Consider the following 21,287-nt stretch of genomic DNA (forward strand, 5'->3'; position numbering starts at 1 on the left):
TCAAAGTTAAAAAGACACTAGAGTGCGCATTTATCAAGCAAATGAAGTCATGTTTGGGGTCGTTGGAAAGATCTTGGAATTTCCGACAAAAGTAAACCGGTTCAAATTGGTTTTGAGCCGGTTCATAACCGATAAAAAATTTTTATCTGAAAATCAATCCTATTACTTTTAAAGCCATTTTGGGGGATCTTTTGAGAGATTTATGAATCGGTTCAAATCGGTTGAGAACCGATAAACGGTAAATGATGCGAAAGTACTATTGCGGTATAGCATCTAAGTCACGAGTTCGAGCATTTCGCAAAGCCTGGGACGCTTTGCCACCCCTTTTGTAACTGTGATTTATTTTGAAATCGTAATCTGGTTTTACATATATGACTGAATAGCCTTACATAAACCTAGTTTTCATGCCGAGTTTCAGCTGTCTACTTTTTCTCAGAGAGGAGTTATAGTGAAAAAAGTCCTCATTTTCTATGGCGACTTCTGGAAGGGATGGTAGTGGGAAATATATATATATACACGATTAAAGAGTCTTCCACTACCCTTGATCCTATGCCAAGTTTTTGATTTCTAGTTATTTTCACAGAGGAATTATAGAGTAAAAAGTCGTTATTTTGTATGGGGGCTACAAAAAGGGGTGGAGATGGGAGGAGCTAATATACATGGTTAAGAAGCCTTTCATAAACCTTCTAACTTCCAAACAAGTTCCAACTTCCTACTTCTTTTCAGAGAGAAGTTATGATGAAAAAAGCCCATATTTTGTATGGGGGCTATTGGAAGGAGGGGTGGGGGAAGGGGGTGGTATACATGGATTAATACCTTAAGTCATACACAGACTCCATACCGAATTTCATCATATGAGGTCCAGCCGATCTTTAGTAATTCGATGTCAAAATAGTATTTTTTCGAAAGGATAAATGCGTTTTTACAAGCATTCCCAGCGAATATCGCCCTGAGTCTCGGCAGTTTTTCATACTTAATCATTACCTAGTCCCGTGGACACAACACAGACCAACTCTCATACAACTCCCATTGTCCTTTATCAAGCAGTTTTTAAAATAGTTAAGTATTGTTTTTAGGTCATTTTAAAAATTATTTTTATCAGAGCAGCACTTTCATAGTTCTTAATCATTCATTAAAATAAATCACTATAACAAGTCATTGAAAAATAATTGTATTATTTAATTATTTTCAGGTACAATGCGCCACTGAAAAAGGATCATTTTGTAGAGAGGCAGAGCAACTTCGAAGGAGGATATAGATAGTTAAAAAAAAAAAGCTCCAGTGCAGATATGCAATTTTCGTGTTTGTCCAAGAGATATATCAATTAGTGTGGAGCGCTGAAAAGGACTCCACTTGTATATTTTATTTTGCAGAAAAAGGGCTGGTCCCTTGGGACGAGACGGTGCAACCGTTTCGCTACAAAAAGCTTTGCAATGCTATAGTTTCACGTGCAATTCCTCGATGGAATATCCAAAATGGATAGAGGTATATATATATATTAAGTAACTTTCCCTTTTCATCATGTTTATAGAAGTAAGTGGTTGAAAATTCATTATGTAAAAAAATTATAGCTCTATCACATAAGTCATTTTGGCGCCTTCAGCGACGATTTCTAAAATTTCATGCAATTTATCATAAATGAAATTTTTGATCATGAGAGATTTTTCCACTAAAAATCTTTCAATTCTCTGCCAAATTCTCAGTTTTCAAAGCACACAATTTCTAAGAGAGAAAAAAAGTCGCTAGAATGTGGGTGCACAAAGTATTTTAAAAGTCAGAGACATTTTGAAGAAAAAAAATAAATATTACATTTAGAAATCATTTTTCGGAAAAAGAACTTATAGAAAGAAAAGGTGGACCGAAAAAATTTCGTGAAAGACAATCTTACTAAAAAACCACAAAATTGTAATTTATAGAAAAATCAATGTTGATTTTAAAAAGACGATGAAGATTTTCTTTCGTTTAGAAAGTAATTTAAAGAAAAAAAATGAAAGCTTTACGAAGCAAAAGTGAGAAAAAAATTTGGTGTAAATAAAAAAAAGAATCTTCATTGGGAGAGTGGAGAAGAAAATATTTTTATCTTCAGCCTCCGACGAAATGGGCAAAGAAAACCAGAGAGATATATTTAAAAGAAATAATAATAAAAATTAATGGAGATAGTGTGAGAAATTTTCTGAAACAGACACGCACGTCTCAAAAACGATCTTTTCTCTTTCGCAAAAAAAAAAGAGAAACAGGAGTGCAATGTGTTAATAAATTGATTGTTAGGAATATAATAAAAGGTATGTGTGTGTTTTTTTGTAAATAAATTAATTGAATAACAATTTGTGAAAAAAATAGTGAGAACAACAAATAAGACATTGATAGTCTGAGAAAAAAATAGAAATTAATTTGAAAATGTTGTACCTTTATAATAAGAATTGTAAATTAGGAAAAACAAGATGTGAGAACATGAAGCTAAAATCTCCTTCGTCCCTGTTTCTTTTTTTTTTCATTTAATCAATTAAAGTGCGAAAACATACCTTGTACTAATTAAATCTCCCACCTTGTATCTTCTTCCATCACAAATATCTTTCTGCGTAATTTTCATTGCAATTTATGCTCATATCTTCCATTTTAACTCAACATCCCCTCGCTTTTTTTTTCCTTCCGTGAATCATTACAATTTTCTTTGCAATGTAAGATAAAATTCCAAAAACTTTTCTTTCAAGGAAATAGTCCAAGTAGAAAAATTCCAAAACACTCTTTAGGACGGTTGTGAATTTTTCTCGATATTTTATTTAATGATTACTTTGTTTAAAAAAATGAAATATAATTTGCCTTTAAAGAAAACTTTAAACTATGGTAAATGAAGAAACCTCGTTACTTTAAAACATATAGGTTTTTTTTAAACAGATAGCAAAATCAGAGAGAAATTTCATTAAAAAAAATTCTAAATTTAAAGCTTGAATTTTAAAATCTTTAATTTTGGTTAAATAAATAACTCCATTGAATCAAGTTCATTAGCGTAAAAATGGCTTAATGCAAGGTCAATAAAAAAATTAGAACTTTAGCATTGGCACACAAAACAAACAACTTCCATATCTCCAATAAAATACGCCAAAACGATTCTTAGTCTATTTAGGATCATCGAATAAATAATAGAAATATTCACTTAACGGAAATTTTATTTCTAAATCCAAATATAACTAAAAATTTATACCGATGAAAAAGAAGTTCTAAATGCACCAGGTAGATCTCATGGATTTAAAAAAAAAAAAATTACCTTATTCATATTTTTAATGGCCAACGCACAATAACTTTTGTTTAGTAAACATGTTTTTGACATTTCAATGAGAGTGAGTGAGATCTAGATCTAGCCATCTCGCTCATTCCTATAGAAAATTTTGAAAACATGGTTACAAATAAAGGTTATTATGCTTTGGGCATAACCCTGGATAAATCAGCTTGGAAAGATTATTATTTCAACTTCTAAAGCTTTATATAGAATTCTTTCAGTTTGTTGATTTCATCAGAAGATCCAAATTAATTCTCTTATGGCACACGATCGAAACTTCGCAAGGAAACAAATTTTTCGATGATTTTTTTATTAGAAAAAAAAAGTGCCAAATTGGTTTATCGGGTTTATCTATACCAAGTTTAGCTACTAAGCTTGTGAAAGAATTCCCGGGGATCTTACTTGCTTCCTAGAGAAATTTTTTTTAATTGAGGCTGAAACCTATTCCTTAAAATCGATCATCTTGCCAATGCCGAATTTTGTTAAGAAGAGATGTAGTGGATGTAGCGTATTGAATTCCCTGAATAAGCTCCACCCAAAACAAAATCAATAAGAATAATTACTAAAATACGTTCTTCCCAGCACACCCACAGGTAGGCTAAATTCGTAAGTGTGTCCAGGCAGCCAAAATGCCAAATTCTTTCTGTGCTTGGGAAATTCGACCCTTTCAGGATTTTGAACATTCAGGATTTTGGATTTCAGGATTTTAGTTTTCGGGATTTTGGCTTTCGGGATTTTGGCCCTTTCGGAATTTTACGACTTAAGTCGTAATTTATTAACATGATAAGACAACATTTCCGTCAATTTCTTACTAAGTCTTCTCCCGGCTTAAGCCGAGAAACGGTTCAATTAGTGGGAAAGTAATGGGAATTTTGTCTAATCATTATTTTGATTATTATTACGTTAAGCCATCTCTCGGCTTAAGTCGTAAGTATGTATCCAACACTTTGGTTTAAAGTGCTATGGAAATTGTATTAGGAACTGAACCTAACATTTGTCCTCTTAATAAAAAAGCCAAAATATGATCCATTGTTTTTTTTAGATTTGTAATATGGATAATTGCTCGTTTGATCTTTTCAAAATTTTGAAACGGTCTTTTTGAGGTACTTTTTAACCAAATTCGTCACAAACTTTCAAATGGGTCCCCTACTTTCCCCTACACCGGTAAATCTAACGTCTGAAGACCGCATTAATACTCGTAGAATTGTGGCGTTAAGAACGCAACTAATCTCTCTTTTAGCCGAGCTTCTATTGAATCAAATCTTTAAGGTTTCCTTTCCTGATCGAAGCGTTGATTTCTTTCAAAGGATCGAATTGAGGAAACTTAGGGGAAAGTACTCTCCCTTCGAACGTTTATGCTTTCGAATAATGTGAATTTTCTTTTATTTTTCCTAAGAGACTAACGCATTTCTATTAAATATTAGTTAGCTTTTTATCAATTATTGATAATTACGTGATAATTATGCGAAAGTCTCTTAGGAAAATAAAAGAAAATTAACATTATTCGAAGGCATAAACGTTCGAAGGGAGAGTACTTTCCCCTACAAAATATAACTTTGGTATTCTTTTGAAAAATGGATTATTATGGCTAAAACTTAGGTCTGAAACCCGTATAAAATTTAATTTCTTGGACCGTTTTGTAGCGTTGTCTTATTGAACTTTAATACAAGGAATAATTTTAAAATTTAATATAATTTAAAATTTTAATTTTTAATCTTAATCTTACAACTTAATCTAACTGAACTCAGTAGCGACAACACAAAATTACTTAAATTTTAAGTCGCTACTTATCCCTCGAGGTCCTGTATTTAAATTTTGCATAACGGTGTTTAGGGATTGTTGTTATGTCATAATATATAAAAATTTATAACTATGTATCCTGTGAATGATTGGCATATACAACCTGTGAAGGAGTTTTCCACCGTTTTCACTCCGGAGGTTGGTCATCAACGCTAAGACGGCGGTGGCCGCATAAACGCAAAGCATATAATTACTTGAAAAGGACTCGAGTGTAAGCACAATAAATAAATAAATAAATAATAAATAATTCATTTTTTCTAAAGAGACTAAACGTTGCGTTTGGGTGCAGCTTATTTAGAAGATTCAAAAGTAACACACAGAATAATAAAAAAAAGAGAAAATTTAGTGAAAGAATTCCTTTAAAGACCTGTAAAACCAACTAAGAAGCCTCAAAGGAAACATTTCTTATTTCGAAATTAGAAAAATAAGAACAATCTTTTAAAAAATATGCTTCGTTCTTCGTAAACACAACCACCTTAACAACCATCTTATTAACAGAATGAATAATCAAACCAATTGTTTTATTTTTTGTTAAACAATTTGAAATAAATGATACCAAAATATTTTTTGGTTTTTAATTTGATATTGAGGAAAATTGCGCAATTTATTTTAATGACTTATTGTGTTATTTTTGCGAAATCCACGTAAACAAACAATTAAAATGATCATGGTAAATTTCACCCTGTGTTTTTTTTCTGCTTTCATCCAAAAAAAAAGAAAAATAAATATATAAACTTATTTAACACACAAACATGCACTTTAGGATAGCAATTAGCAATAAATTATACATTTATATCCACGTGTGGATAAAAAATTCTGTCACATCGCCAGATACATTCTATTAATAGTTATTGTTAATTATAGTGGACAAATTTTCCAATTACAGGTTGTATATCCTCTTTCTACCAATTTTCCATATTTCTTTCTTCTTTGTTTGGTTTTTTAGATTCAACAGCACGAATATGGGTGTGTATAAAAAAAATATATAGAATAAGCTTTAGGCAGATAAATTATATTGAAGTGAAAAGGGTTAGTGATTAAATTTGTCGGTAAAATTTTTCAATATTTTCGTTCTCTTTTTTTAGTAAATAGACTTAATGTAGCACATAAACCGAAAAATACACACATGCATAATGTATTGGAGGGACAAAATAGAAACTCAGCAGGATGGTAATAGTTAATGGAAATATTGCTTATGTTTAGAATTTTCTTCTGAAAAAAAACGAGAATAAATAGTGAAGAAGAAATAATTTAGTAGAGAGCAAGTAAAAAGAAACACAACCAAATTCATAAATATAATTCTCACAAAATCTCCTCAGACGGTGGAAGGTATTTAAAATTAGAATATTTTGAGTGTTCTTGTGACCAAAAAAACATAACAGAATTAAAATAAAAAATAAACATACACGAATTATAGTATGAAAATTGTAAATAAGTCTTTAAATAATCACCGATTTTCACACAAAATTAAAGATCATCTAGTAAAAGAAGCATTATTAAAAAGAAAAGAAAGAAAAAACAAGAAACTTAAGAGAATCATTAAATGGTGGTTAATAACAGATAAATTTTAAAAAAATGTGTAAAAATAATTTTTAATAATCATACATTAGACGATAGTGAAACTGAGACATATTTAAAAAAGTTTAGAAAACATTTTATTTAATAGTTTTGAAAGGGCGAAAAAAATTGGTGAATAAAACTAAATGAATTTTTTTTGTGGTAACAAAAAAGAAAACCTATATCTAACAATTAAAATAAAAAGAAAAGATAGAGTACTAGAAAATTGTGTGGCATGAGAATAAAAAAAGGCAACAATTAATATTTAAAAGTAATTATTCAGAAAAAAAATAAAGAAAATAATGTGGTAAATATTTAAGAAACAAAAAAAAACAAAAAGATTTTTTGAAAACCAGCAGGTCTGGTATTTTCACAAGATTGTTTTATAAAGAAGGAAAATTAGAAAATATTTAATTTAATACTACAATAAATATTCTAGTGGATACTATTTTAATTATAATACTTAAAAAAAAAACACACAGAAAAAAATTTAAAAAATAGAAGGAACAAGAGTGAAAAATATTGAATAAAAAATAATTTATGTAACAAGAATATAAATATAAGATATAAAAAGTGAGCAAGTAATAATTTAAAACACAGACATACACAACAGAGATATCATAAACGAAAATTTAAAAAAAACACAGATTGAAAAACTTGAAGAAACAAAAATACCAATTTACCAATTTTGTCTTTAGTAAGAAAAAAAAACTTTAAAAAAATAAACAAGAAAATCTAAAAAAAAACACGATATAGAATTTTGGAAAAACAAAATTATACACACCTTTTTCTTCTTTTGTATACAAAAACAATTTAAAAAAAAAAAAACAAAAATTGTGACAACAAATATATTTCAAAATAAATCGAGAAAAGTTTTCAAAAACAAAATTTAAACATGTTAATAAATTTTAGAAATCGTGTGAAAAAATTGGTTATTTAGCAAATTTATTAAGAGAAAAAAATCGCGGTCTTTAGCTCTTTAGACGATGTTTTAGATGAGATAGCAAGTCTTTCTGTGAATTTAGCCACTCATCATCAATTGCCAAAATTGAGTTCTGTGATGGATATGTTTTCCGGATAATTCTACAGTACCTAAACTACCCGAATTGTTTCAACGCACATTTCCCGCAATTTGTATCAAGAAAAAAATACAAATATAGGAAAAAAGCTAATAAAAAACATTTTCGATATAAATAGGATGCGATGTGGCAATATTTACTGAAATAATTTAGGTTGTTTTTTCTTATATAAATAATTTAATTTTTTAAATTCATTTTTAAAATATTATTCTTATGGTATCTTCAGAAGACGTAAATCAGCAAAAAAAGTAAAACATTTTCTTATTATTTTTATTGTTGGATTCATGCTAAATTTTATTTGTAGGCAGGGCTAATTCTCGCTAGATGAAAAATAGGCCACGCCCCCTTAAAGAATCTATTTTTTTAAAATGAAATAACACATAGGAGCACATAAAAGATGCTAAAATAAAGAAAGATCTTTTATAACGAAAATCATAAACACAATTTTGTTCAAAAATTGCTTTTCGCTATTTTCGTTTTTCGTCGTTTTTCACTAATAAAAATATCAATAAGTCGAACAGTCGTTTTTCAAATATTTGACAGGGATAATCTTGCCCATTAAATTCATTGTGAAAATAAATGCAGCGAGGCTTAAAGCCATCTACACACTGGGAGCAATTAAAAAAAATGATTTTTAAAGAAAATTTCTCCTATCGCAGTAGGCGGACACGTCAAAATTTTTTTAAAAGGGCAATTTTTGAAGTAAATCGCTTCTGGTGTGTAGACGCCATAATACAAGGAAATTTCTGATGACCTACAGATAATTCGAAACCAGGACATTTTCAAAATAGGGCGAGCACATTATTTCTAAATTCATTGGGCACACAATGTGCGCCTATTGCTTTTTTAGGACCTGAAAGAGGCGTGTCCAATTTAAGTTGTATGCCAAGCCTTGAGCCTTGATCGTTCTCTAGAATTAGTTTTCCAGGCGAGAACTTAAGCTCCATCTGCAAATAAAATGTGCAAAATTTTTATATAGGGTAACTGTGCCAAATTTCGGCATAGTTGCATGCAACCGCCAAAGTCTCAAGTTTGAAATGTAATATTTTTAATAGAAATTGATTTTTTTTGTTACTTTTTAATAAGGAGTGTTTCTTGGAAACTTGTTGACAGTTTATCGTCTTTATTTTCTCTAAATTCATTCTTAATCATTCTTAAAGGAAATAAAAATATAGACATAACATTGGTGCCCTATTTCGGCCACTTTCATTCTCATAATTCCGTGCCCTCCCGGAATTCTTTTAATGTCTTTTTCAGATCATCGTACTCGTTGAAGCGACATTTTTTTGTTATTTTTTTGCATTGTATATTCTCTAGAGTATGCAAAACCTAAAAATTCATGGATATTCGAAGAACAAAAAAGGTGGTCGAAATTGCAAGCTGGCCGGAATGTGGCACACTTACCCTATTCAAAAAAATATCTACAATTTTGAGAAAAAATATAGGTATGGGGTCAGTGTGCCAAATTCCGGCCAGCTTGCAATTTCGGCCACCTTTTTTGTTCCTCGAATTTCCATGAACTTTTAGATTTTACGTACTCTCTAGAGAGTATACAATGCAAAAGAATAACAAAAAATGTAGCTTCGACAAACGAGATGACGTGAAAAAGAAATTAGAAGAATTCCCGAAGGGTAAGGAACTATGCGAATTAAGGTGGTCGAAATAGGGCACCAAAGCTATGTCTATATTTTTATTCATTTTAAAATGTATTAAAAATGATTTTAGAGTAAATCAAGATGGTAAACTCTTTTCAAGGTTCCAAGAAACACTCTTTCAGAAGAAAGAATAAAAAAATCAATTTGTATTTAAAATATTACATTTCAAACTTGAGACTTTGACACCTGCATTCAACTGTGCCGAAATTTGGCACACTTACCCTATATATAGTAAAAAAAGCAACCTTAATATTTTGAGTAAATATTGCACACCTCGTATTATTACTTTCAAACAACCAAAAACATTGTGTTCACGGCAATTGATGAGCAAAGAGATTAGCTAAATATTCACGGGATTCTATGAACCAAAAAGTAACTAAATTAGTTCATTTTAAAAATAAGAAAAAAAATCAATCATTTTAAGACACAAAAATATCGAAACGTGTAAAAAAATCGGAGAACAATTTTGATGGTAGACAAAAAAAAATTGCGAACAGGGTCAAAATTATGAGAAGAAATGCAAAAAGTGAAAAACAAATTCGTTGAAATATTAATGAAAAAAAATTATTAAAAAATAAAAATTAACCAATTAGTCGTTTTTTCGAAGGGAAAGCAATAAAGACTGTTAGCAAAAAAAAATTAGTTATTTTTAGATAGCCAAAAAGTGGTAATATAGCTAGAGAATTCGATGAAAAAAAAGGAAAAAAAAGAAAACCAATCGATCAAATGTTGTAGTGAGATGGAAAATCATATTTTTCTTTCGTTTGTTGTGGAGTGACAGAACAGTTCTTTTAGGGGATAAATTGCTGGACAGAAAACGCGCGGGCTGCGTTATTGTCCAATGAAAATGGTCTAAAAGAACAATGTGTAAAAAAAATTGCAAATAAATGCAATTTGAAAAGATTTTAGAAATGAAATAATTTTAGTAAGAAAAACCCATTGGTAAAAAAAATGAAAATCTCATCACAGACACACAGTAGGAAAATTTTTGACCGAGCTCATTGAGCAGATTGATTGTAAAAGGAAGGCTAATCAACTTTTATCATTCGATGTTGAAGTAAAAAAAAAATCACACATTAAAGGACAAGAAAATACCAATCGATGTACCCGATATTCTTCCATGAAATCTGAATAAATTGAGAAATAACAGAATTTATTGTTTGTCTCTCTATCTCTCTCTCACACTGAACATTTTCTTCAACATGATGAACTATCCGGAAAGAAATCTGAGGTATTATAGACTTCCGGAGGAACGTAGACATCATCTTGGGATAGATTTGTTGCCTCATGTTCCACTTTCTGACGTCCAAAAATCGGTTTAAGGAAACCCTTAAGTCCAGATTCTGTATAGCCCAATTCCTGCTCAGCTACGCTCACATGAGCCTCCATTCGGGTTAGATTCTCAGAAGCTATCCCCACAAAAGCCTCAAAACCGTCAATTCGACGACAAAGCTCAGTGAAGTCGCTCTGGAATGCACTGATTTCTGTCAAATTCTTATCAGTACTTACTGAGATGTTCTCTTTGACCACATTCAGCAGACTCTCAAATTCATCTAGACGGGTGAGCATGTCATCGATATTCCGACAGATTGGATCAACCTGAAAGAAAATGCCAAAAGGACAATGGTCAAAAGTATATGGGCGCTGGTCCCGGAATCGCCACAAACGAGTGTAAGCGCATTTTGTAGGTGCTGATATAAGATTAAAAAATTGCTGGAACCCAGGACGATAAACGCAGGGAGTCCTTGTAAAAAGACCTTTATACTTCCGAAAAATCGCTGTTTTGACAACGAATTACTCAAGAACGACTCAAGCGATCTTGATGAAATTCTGTATAGGGTCAGTGTATTACTTAAACTTTTTATTCATGCATACCACCCCCTCCCTCCACCTTCTGTTCTGGTAACCCTCATACAAAATGAGGCCTTTTTATCTCATAACTCCTTTCTGGGAAAAGGTAGAAAGCTGAAATAAGGCATTCGAACAAGGCTTAAAGAAAAGTTTTTAACCATACAATCCAAACTCTTCGTCTATCATCCCTTATGGTAGCCTCCATACAAAAAGAGAGAATTTTACCTTATAATTCCTTTCTGAGAAGACATAAAAAGCTGAAATTCGACATGAGAACAAAGCTTAGGGAAGACTCTTTAACTAGCATACCACCCCAAAACGCACCTGTCTAATAGTCCCAATATAGAAAGAATTCCTTCGCACAAATTGTTATGAATACACTGAATTGCATATTAGTACAACTTCTGTAGACAATAAATCGAGAAGCAACTCCAAAACCTTGATTGCAATATCAAAAAAATCACCACTAATGCCATTTAGATTATATGAGGATATGTTTATATCTTTCACACATCACCATATCTTAATGAGGCGAAAAATGAAATATAAAAAGTCTGGAAAATGATTATTATTAGCGTTATTACTTATTCATGTTTTTTTTTCATTCAATCAGGCTCGATCAAAAAGTTCTTCGTGAGGATTGTTGAAAATACCTCTTCTCAGAAAGGAGTTATAAAGTAAAATGCTCTCATTTTGTATGAGGGTTATCAGAATGGAGAGTGGGGGGAGGGGGTGGCATGCATGGATAAAAGGTATAAGTAATACACTGACCCTATACCGAATTTCATCGATATCGCTTTAGGAGTTCTTGCGTAATTTTTTTGTCAAAATAGTGATTTATCGGAAGGATAAAGGCCTTTTTACAAAGACTCCCTGCGCTTATCGTCCTGGGTCCCGGGATTTTTTTTTAAATCTTATACCAGTGTCTACAAAATGCGCCTACTCTCATCTCTGGATAAAGATGAACCGGTGCCCATATATTTTTGATCATTCTTCCTTCTAAGAAATAGTTTATATGCTCTAGAATTTTTGCTCCATAGTTTAGAACATTGGTCCCAAAACAAAAGTTGTTACCTATACTAATGTCTATCCATTGAAATAGGTCCCGTTCGTGGCGATTCCGGGACCGGATTTGACCATTCTCCTTTTCAAGTAAGATTACTAAATCTCATTATGAACAGAAAAGACAGAAAGTTATGAACCCATCAACGGTCCGTCGATACGACAAGTCGGCAGATCTTAACTTGTAGTGTTCGGATATAAAAAGGCGCCTTTTTTACTCTTCCGCAACCGCAAAATATGTATATAAAACCAATTTCAAGATTTCTTGAATTAAAAAAAAATCTCAGTTCAGAAATTAATTTATCGTTTCAATAAAAGGAGCGCTCATAAGGGTGTCAAAATTTTCAACTTGTAGGTCCTATAATCTAGGCAATTCCTACATCAAGTTCAGATTATTTATATATTCTGAAAAGGCCTTGATATCAGCTACAACATACTAAAATCAAGGGGGAGATATTAGGGTCAGAGGGAATACTATATTAGGGGTCTTAGGAAGTGGGAATACTGGAACACTGAGAGAAATCCGAAAAAGTTAAAATAACATTCCGGAAATGTTAATTTTACCCTGCAGTATTGATCCGAAATCGGTGTAGATATTATGCTTTTTAGGTGTATTAGGGGTTAAATTTTAAAGGTGTAAAATTAACATTAAAAAATGTTGATATATTTTTACACCTAAAAAGTGTTAAAATTATGAGGAAAAATAGTTAATCGCACCCCCATTTTTTCTCAGTGAATATAAAGTCTTTTCTGTCTAATTCCGTATTTTTCAGACTATGTTACTTTTAGTTGAGATTTTTAATTCAAGCGGCAGTATAATTTGAAAGGGTTTGTTGAAATTTTCAAGTTCGGCTATTACAATGAAATGGAGCAAATACACTCAGTCCCGAGAATATGCACATTTTCGGGACCAAAAAAAAAACGCGCGAAATGGTATTATGCATCGAAAACGCCCAACAACTCCGGGAGCATGAAAGAAGCATCCACACAGCGGGGAAGGCGCTCCTGGGCGGTCTACATTGGACTTAGCAGATTCTTCCAACACGGGATATGGACATTGTAAAAATGATTACCTTGTAATACAATATCTCGATACGATTAAAAAAAAACGAAACATTGCATACCCATAGGGGCTTTCTTTTGAATACATCGGCTGTAGAACGAATTTCTCGCGGAGTCAAGATAAAGAGATTCAACTGCTTAATAGAAATACATTAACAAACAGTATTTTTTGGCGAGAGTTCTTCAATAAATGGTTAGAATATTTAAATATTTTACCATAATAAAAGAAATTAATGTTTTATTCTGAAAAAGAAGCACAGAGTTTTCAAATTTCCGTAAAATAGTATACACTCAGGCGTATTTCAAAAATAATTTCATAAATTGACTCCCAATGGTAGGCAAACTTGCATAATTTTATGTGCTTAATTCCGTCAGGTGCATAATCCCGAAGTGCATAATGCCGGGACTGAGTGTATACTGTATACGTTCAAATTTATTATAGCTTAATTTGTGTCGTAATTTTTCCGAGGAAAATATTCAGTTGAACAATAATTTTCCTTAATTTTTGCAGGAATTTCAAATTTATGTAGTGGCTCGCAAAGCTATTGCAGTTGACTTTCAATCAATTTGATATAATTTTATTTTCTAATTTATCGTATTCGTGGGACTTTTTCGCGAATACCGTTAAAGAGTATCCTTTAGGTCACCTCCACCATTTTTTTTATCTTTTTACATATACCTACTGGAAAGGTTTTAGTATATTCCATTTCTTTAATGCCAAAAGTCAAAAAGTTATATTTGTGCTATTGATTGAGGACTATTACAAACTGAGGACCGAAAAGGTGCATTTGTAATATTTAATGTTAGACTAATTTTGTAAAAGTCTAAGTAAGTGATGAACTTCCATTAAAGAAACATTTTGGGGATTTATTTAGATGGTGTCCTTGCTCTTGAATAATTGAAAAGTGGCTTTGAAAATTTAGAAATAAGGATTCATCTTTCAAAAATTTCAATTCCATTTTAAACGGTCTAATATTTGTACCACGGTACCAGTATTGTGAGCATCCTAGTGGAAGAAAATTTGTGAATAACAATTGAAGAGATTTCTAAAATGTTGGAAAACTATAATTAAATAGTATTTCCCTATTTAGAAAATCTTGGATGTGCTTAAAAGCTCGATACATGTGTGCCATATTCTTTTACTGAAAGGAACATGGGAAACTTTATGAATATGGCCATTTTTCTCCTGATATGTTGCGAAAAAAAATCTCTTCTGGCGACAGGTGGCTGAGGATTCTGGATTGGCGACAGGTGATGAGGAATTGATCTAATACAACAATATCGAAAAAGATCCTGGAAAAATAGTCAAGCTTGTTACAAAAGATGATTAAAATTAGCAATCATCAAAAACTTTTCCCAGGAGTGCACAATGTTTTAATTTTCAAGAATTTTGAAACCAGAGAGAGAATCAAGCTTAATAAAAAATGAAGATACGTCTGAATCGCTAAATTATTTGTTGCACTCGTACTTTTGGACTCTTGTAGACTTTCTAGCACAGTTTCAATAATTATTACAAATGACAAAAAAATTTTTTTTTAGATGTTCTATTTTCCAAAAGTAGCTTCACTGGTCTCTTAGGAAAATTTAACATATTTTGATACCCCTTCTTCGTAAAACGCAGATAATAATAAAATATTGAAAGTATGCAAGAATATCTGGCGCTAAAAATGCAAAATATAAGCAAAATGTTAAAAATATGTGTAAAAATTTTTTATTTGAGATTTTTTTTAAATATTTCTATAATTACTTTTTTCATCAGATTAAATAAATTATTGATTTCTAAGTATGAGATGTGCATGAAGTGCAGGAAGTACTGGAAGCATTGCAACATTTTTTAGAGTGTTGCGAAGTTTTGGAAGTGCGAAGGCCTTTTCCATACAAATTATGGAAGTGCCTGGAAGTGGTGTACACATTTTCACCCAAATATCTCCCCCTTGACTAAAATTTTAGCCTAATCGAATAAGTTTGAGATTTTGACTGTGAAAGAAACATCAAATCAAGATGGCGACCACGCCATCTTGTAGATCTCAAGCATCTTACCCTTAGATGTAAAGACCTTAATTTTAGATTATTATTAAAAATTGTTGATTTTTTTTAGTATTGATTTAAAAGTGCGAAGTGACCCGTACTTTTAAAAAACTAAAACCAATAATTAAAAGTTATTTTTTTTATTTCACACTAAGTGATCAATTTTTGATTTAAAAAAAAATGAAAATTTTTCGAAAATAACATGTACTACAGATTCGCATTCATCAAATCGAAATTATTCTAGAAACACAAAATTAAAATGTTATCCATTCCTTTCTGAAACTTATTTCACATGTCACCCACGCAGTGTATTGCGGTGAAATCCAAATTAAATTTGTTGTGATTTGCGATGTTTACAAGAAGGAGAGTTCGACAATATGGGAAAGATAATTTAAGATCAAGAAAGGCATACAAATTGGGATTTATATGAAATTTTCCTAATCAAAAACGTGTGCTGGATGGAACATAAAGTTCATCAAATTTGATATTGGAAAAATGGGAAAAATATTAAAAGGACTACAAATTTGATTATTGTTATTTCTCGTTTTTCATGCTCGAATTCATTAATAATTAATTCTTTTTGCTTTCAACCAAGTTGTAAAAGGCGGTGGACTAGCTATACAAAAAAAATTAAAATATAATTCTTTGGTTTCTTTTATCCTAATAGATTATCTACTTTAAAATCTTTCACTAATTGCATTCTGCCCCGGATTTTTTTTAAATAATTTGACCCAAAATTTTAATTATGTCGTTTTAAAACTAGGACCTATAAATTTTCTAAATTAACCATTTTACTGCTCGAACTCCACAGTAGAGAGAGCAGTATATTATAAAATAATATTATATGATTTTATTATGATTTTTTCGAAATTAAAATCAATATTTTGGTGTATCAATGTAGTCTTTTTAACACAAGAAAAATATTTATGTAAGTACATGGTAATTATTATGATAAAATTTGTATATTAACCGTCTAATCATTTTCCAACAAAATAATTTTCTTTTCGCGATTTTAAGCGTTTTGACCGTTTTAAAGTTCTTTTGTCTTTTCCCTTTTGTCTTAAGATTTTTGATTAGGCCTGACCGTAATGTAAGGAAAATTGGAATGTAAAGAAATAAATACGTAGGATGCTAAATTTTTTAAATACAGCATAGAGAAAAAACTTTTTCGACATTCAATCAAACTTTTTAAAGAACTTGTTTAAAAAAAAACATGATAAACGACAGGAAATTAAAATTGGTCAACAAAAAAACGGTTAAAACTTCCTTCTTTTGTACATTTAAGATTAAAATGCAGAATGGTTGAAGATATTGACTTGGAGTTTTCGGACGATCCCCCATAAGTCAACTGCAAGATTATTAATACGACCCTCATTTCCACCCGACCCTTCCTCTTAATCTTCCGAAAAAAAAACAGTATGCCGTGATTTCCTGTAATCACAAAGAAATTATCTTAGTGGTTAAGGGGAGGGGTAGAGGGAAATGAGGATCATATTAGTAATCCTCAGGTTAACTTATCAGTAGGTCATGAGAAGACTCCAAGTCAATATCTTTAACCATTTATCGCGCATATTACAAAACCAGAAGAAAATGAGAAAAATTGGTTTTATACCCGGTTTTATAGCTCTTTTTGTGAAGTTTACTGCCATGGCATAACGAAAAGAACTTTCAGGCTCTTCTTTTATACACTAGAAGTTTAAAAGAAATTCTAGTTAATAATATTAATTGAATCAGGAGTTTTTATTTTCATTTTTAGAAAAGTGAAAAAAGATAACTTTAGGACACCATTTCCTTATCGTAAAATCCTGGGTGCACCTCAAGATTACCACATAGGGTAAATTAAGCTAATTCAAAACCTGCTCCAATTGGAAATTTTTCGCTACTCCAAATGGAAACATATTTTTTCCACAATAAATACTCAACTTATAGTTTTATTCATACATTTTCTGGGGTACATTTTTAATATTTAGTTCCTTATGGTTCAAATAAAGCGAAAATCCATTCATATTAATAAGTTTTAACATTTAAAAGTCTCATTTCAATTGACAGTGTAACTTTTCACCGTCGAAAAAATTCATCGATCGACCATTTTTTCTTATGAAAAAGGCAAGTAAGCTGATTGTTGTTTATTAATTTTTTGACGTTTATGCACTATATCTGGCAAATTTTAGTGAAATTAAGTCTTAAATTTTATTGTTAACCGTAAGTGAAGTGCTCAATTAAAATAATTACATATTTTCTGAAGAAAATGTTCATTTGTGAAATGTGCGCAAGTGCTTCAATGGGAAACACCGAAAATATGGGTTTATTGGAGCGATCTCCTTATTTTTCAGATGGGAAAGGAAAATAAGACCAGGAAGAAGAACAAAACCTACACTCGAGAGCAACTCAACAAAGCTTTGGAAGCCTTTCGTTGTGGAAAATCACTAACAGAGGCGTCAGTTCTGTTTCACGTTCCGAAATCAACACTTTATAATAAGCTTACTAAGAGATATCCGGAGGAATGCAGTGTGGGAAGGCGCCCCACTTTACCAAAGGTCATGGAAGACGAGCTTGTTGAATGGATTTTGGAATTCGCTGACAAACGGCATCCCATAACTAAGGATCAAGTCCTCGACACTGTACAGCTCATGTGTAAGAAGTTCGAGATCACCAATGAGTTTGTAGATGGAAGGCCAGGATATGCTTGGTTCACGAAGTTTTTGAAGAGACATCCTGAATTAAGCCGACGTAAACTAGAATCATATACCACCCAAAGAGCTTGTGTTACCTCTGAGAACATCACTGACTGGTTTGAGAAAACCCGTGAAAAGGCGAGAATGAGGATACTAAAAATGTCATCTAAAAAAAATATGATTAAATAAACTATTTTCTTAATCACTTAGTGTTTGTCTCCAATTGAAAAATTTCTCTTGTCTCCATTTGGATTAAATTGTTTCCAATAGTAGCATTTTGCACATGTGTATTTTTCTTGTATTAAAGTAGTTTTCAAACTCAATTTAAAGAATTTGTACTAAATAGTAATATTCTAGAAGAGTCAAAGAGCAAATTTATGTAATTTTCTTCAGAAAAAAAATAATTTAATGTCTTGAATCTTGTGTCAAAGTTAAAGCGTCTGGAACTGGTTTTGAATTAGGACACTTACCCTAGAGAGTAATTTTTACTTAAGATATTTACTAATAATAAAAGCATTCCGTAAAATTAGTCCTTAATCTGCAACGTTTGCCCATATATGAATTTTTTGGGCAAGCGAGTGTAGAATTTATGGGTTAATAAAATAAATATTCGACTATCGTTTTGAATTTATCAATGATCTAGACTAAATCTAGGAAAAACATAAATTAATACCCCTTTCTATCAAAATTTCACATTTTAATTAATTTTTTTCGTACTCCAATTGAGTCAACGAATCCCATAGAGTCAACAGGCCTGGAAATAATTAGTTGACTCTATCGAGGTCTCACTGTATTTGATTTTGTCGTTTTATTCCAAAAATTATAATTCTTTGGTTTTTTTTAGCGAATCACTCTGATGGTACCACACTATTCCTCTAACTAAATACCCTACTTCTTCATTCCGATCAATTTTTCACGCTTTTCCAGTTGGTTAACAATAAGAATCTCATGTTCCATTAATTGATCAGGATTAATCTGATTTGGTGGTTTTTTTCTCCCCTTTCGATTTTTCTCTTTTCTCAAACTACTCAAAACTACCACAAGATGAAATAGTCTCCCAAGAGACCTAAATTACAAGAAATCATATGAATTTACGGAAAAGTAATAAAAATACCAAGGAATTTTCCAAAAAAAATAGAGCTCATCCAAGCAATAATTTTTATTCAATGTCTTTACTTACTTCTTTGGAAATGCTGTTCTGTGTAAGGTAGTTGGAGTAATCTCTTGCTAAAATCTGGTCCATTTTACTAATTTTATTTTTAAATGCTTTGGAGAAAATTGAGAAACAGGAAAATCACTCGGACTGCGAACAACCTAACCTCAATCAATCAGCTGATGGGGCTGATGGTGTGTCATCTTTTTACTGACGAGATTTTTCCCGCTAAAATTTAATATTTTCCCAGAAAATTTAATACATATGGAAAAGAATTTTATTTCATCAATTTATAGGAAATAATTCAATTAATCAAATATATAATAAATTCACTGTAAATAGTAGAAAATGGCAGGAATGGCACTTCAGTTTCAAAGGAATTTATGAGAATCATGATTGGGAAAATCGCCTAGGCGCTCTTCTTATTCTTCTTCTTTTTAGTTTTTGGGGCCACGGCAGGAATTTCAGGATCCCCATTGCACTTGCAGTCTATGGGAGCTACCTGATCCTGAGTGGCAGTCTTACCCGGAGTCTTGCTGCTTTCTTCAAAGAGAGTCTTGGCAATGCAATATGGAACGTTCTTTTCTGCCTTTATCTTTAGAATTGCTGCTTCACTCAAATAAACCGGGCACGTCTTATCCCAACTCATGTGATTCCCAGAGCAATTGATACATTTTGGCGGTTTCTTGTTCTTTTTCTGAGGTAAATTCTGTTCAGCCTTTTCCTTGCACGTTATCACAGCGTGGCCCAAACGCTGGCACCTGAAGCACCTAAGTGGCTTAGGAATATAGCGCTGAACTTCAACTTCCCCAAGACCCACATTGAGTTTGGAAGGGAGATCTGGAGTATCGAAAGTGACCAGAAAGATTCCAGTATTCTTCCTTCTGGGTTTCTTTTTTTGCTCAATACACTTTGCTTCTTCAGCAGGTGTCATGTGTCTTTTGATTTGCCTCAATCCCACCACATTGTACTCCTTAAGGTGCTCTAGAAGCTCTGCTGGGTCACAATTGCAGAAGTTCCAGCACTTGATCACCCCTTGAGATCTATTGAGCTTTGGATGTTCAGATACTTTCACAGCCACATTTCCGACTTTAGTGACACCAAGCACGCTTTTGGCTTGATTAGAGTCTTGAGTCTCAATCAAAACAGTGTGATTCCGGAGAAGACTAATCTTTAACTGCCCAAAGTTATTCAGGGTATCTTTGATATTGTAAGGCAGCACTGAAGCCATTCCCGAAGGATTACCATCAGCGCGCTCCATCAGTAAGAATCGCCGACCGTGTCTTTCAACTTCTTGGCCATTCTGCTGAACTTGAGAAGCTGCTGAAGGCATCTTTCAGCGTCTGAAAATGAGTTCTAACCTCAATCTTTCTGTAGGAGTGCGTTTGTCAATTTTTCTAAACCAATAAATAAAAGACAGTGAATATACCTTTTGTATTGCCTCAAGTGGTAACTCTTGCACTTCAAATGAGATTTTTGGACGGGATCTTACAATTTGCAAGTTCTTTAAGAGTTTTCTGAGAATAACAGTACCAAAACCAAAAGAGGTTCGCTTCACTCTGTATTTTCCGGGTAAAAAATGACACTAGAGGCGCTGCACTCACTTTCTCGTGATTTAAAAAAGTCACAACTATTGCAACTGACAAAAAAATCTTATTAAATTCCAAATTCCTATGTATGTAAATGGAATCTATTATCACTTGATATATATATTTTAAATAGGATTAATTGCAAAATATTTTGTAATATTTTGTTTGTTCTTAAAATTTAGCATAATAACAGAGCTAAGGATCAAATTTGAATCTCAAAAAATGTAAGCTAGACCTCACTCACCTCAGTTTAGTTTTGAAGGTTGTCTCGTTGCCAACAACTCAATTTGCTGACCAAGAAAAAATCCACGATAAAACATCTTTCGTGCCATTTGTGTGTCCCCTTGTGTATAAAAGTCCCTTCCCAAATATCTAGGATCAAAATTAAAAGAAATCACATTTGGAAGTGGCGAGAAAGTGCCTGAAATATGGTTACCATATGCTGCTGAGAAGCCCAACACATGTCCGGACAATTTGGGACTTTTGTCACATTTCCCAC

At 32.0% G+C, this 21,287-nt stretch overlaps 3 protein-coding genes across 9 annotated transcripts in view; 1 reads left to right on the top strand and 2 right to left on the bottom strand.

Annotated features, from left to right (window-relative positions):
* LOC129801469 (dual 3',5'-cyclic-AMP and -GMP phosphodiesterase 11-like) overlaps positions 1 to 7,290 on the top strand; it is a 136,745-nt gene extending 129,455 nt beyond the window's left edge. For all 6 annotated transcript variants that reach the window (XM_055846556.1, XM_055846559.1, XM_055846558.1 and 3 more), the window contains one exon: positions 1,193 to 7,290. In XM_055846556.1, coding sequence (XP_055702531.1) covers positions 1,193 to 1,209 — 17 coding nt within the window. In that variant the 3' untranslated portion in view covers positions 1,210 to 7,290. The remainder of the gene's footprint in view (positions 1 to 1,192) is intronic.
* Positions 7,291 to 10,502: 3,212 nt separating this feature from the next.
* Positions 10,503 to 19,379, bottom strand: LOC129801607 (biogenesis of lysosome-related organelles complex 1 subunit 4). The gene is made up of 2 exons (XM_055846829.1): positions 19,227 to 19,379; positions 10,503 to 10,967 (listed from the first exon to the last, which is right to left on the bottom strand). Exons 1-2 carry the CDS (start codon positions 19,287 to 19,289, stop codon positions 10,566 to 10,568), a joined length of 465 nt encoding a protein of 154 aa, XP_055702804.1. The 5' UTR covers positions 19,290 to 19,379; the 3' UTR covers positions 10,503 to 10,565.
* Positions 19,380 to 19,461: 82 nt separating this feature from the next.
* LOC129801565 (uncharacterized) lies at positions 19,462 to 21,093 on the bottom strand. Of its 2 annotated transcripts, XM_055846778.1 has the most exons (3): positions 21,033 to 21,093; positions 20,629 to 20,838; positions 19,462 to 20,542 (listed from the first exon to the last, which is right to left on the bottom strand). In XM_055846778.1, exon 3 carries the CDS (start codon positions 20,530 to 20,532, stop codon positions 19,609 to 19,611), a length of 924 nt encoding a protein of 307 aa, XP_055702753.1. In that variant the 5' UTR covers positions 20,533 to 20,542; positions 20,629 to 20,838; positions 21,033 to 21,093; the 3' UTR covers positions 19,462 to 19,608. The 2 variants fall into 2 exon arrangements, with proteins under 2 accessions (XP_055702753.1, XP_055702754.1); XM_055846779.1 differs by lacking the exon at positions 21,033 to 21,093 and having other exon boundaries at positions 19,462 to 20,555; positions 20,629 to 20,760.
* Between the last annotated feature and the right edge of the window lie 194 nt (positions 21,094 to 21,287).

This window comes from Phlebotomus papatasi, chromosome 2, assembly GCF_024763615.1.
Source record: "Phlebotomus papatasi isolate M1 chromosome 2, Ppap_2.1, whole genome shotgun sequence".
NCBI lineage: Eukaryota > Metazoa > Arthropoda > Insecta > Diptera > Psychodidae > Phlebotomus > Phlebotomus papatasi.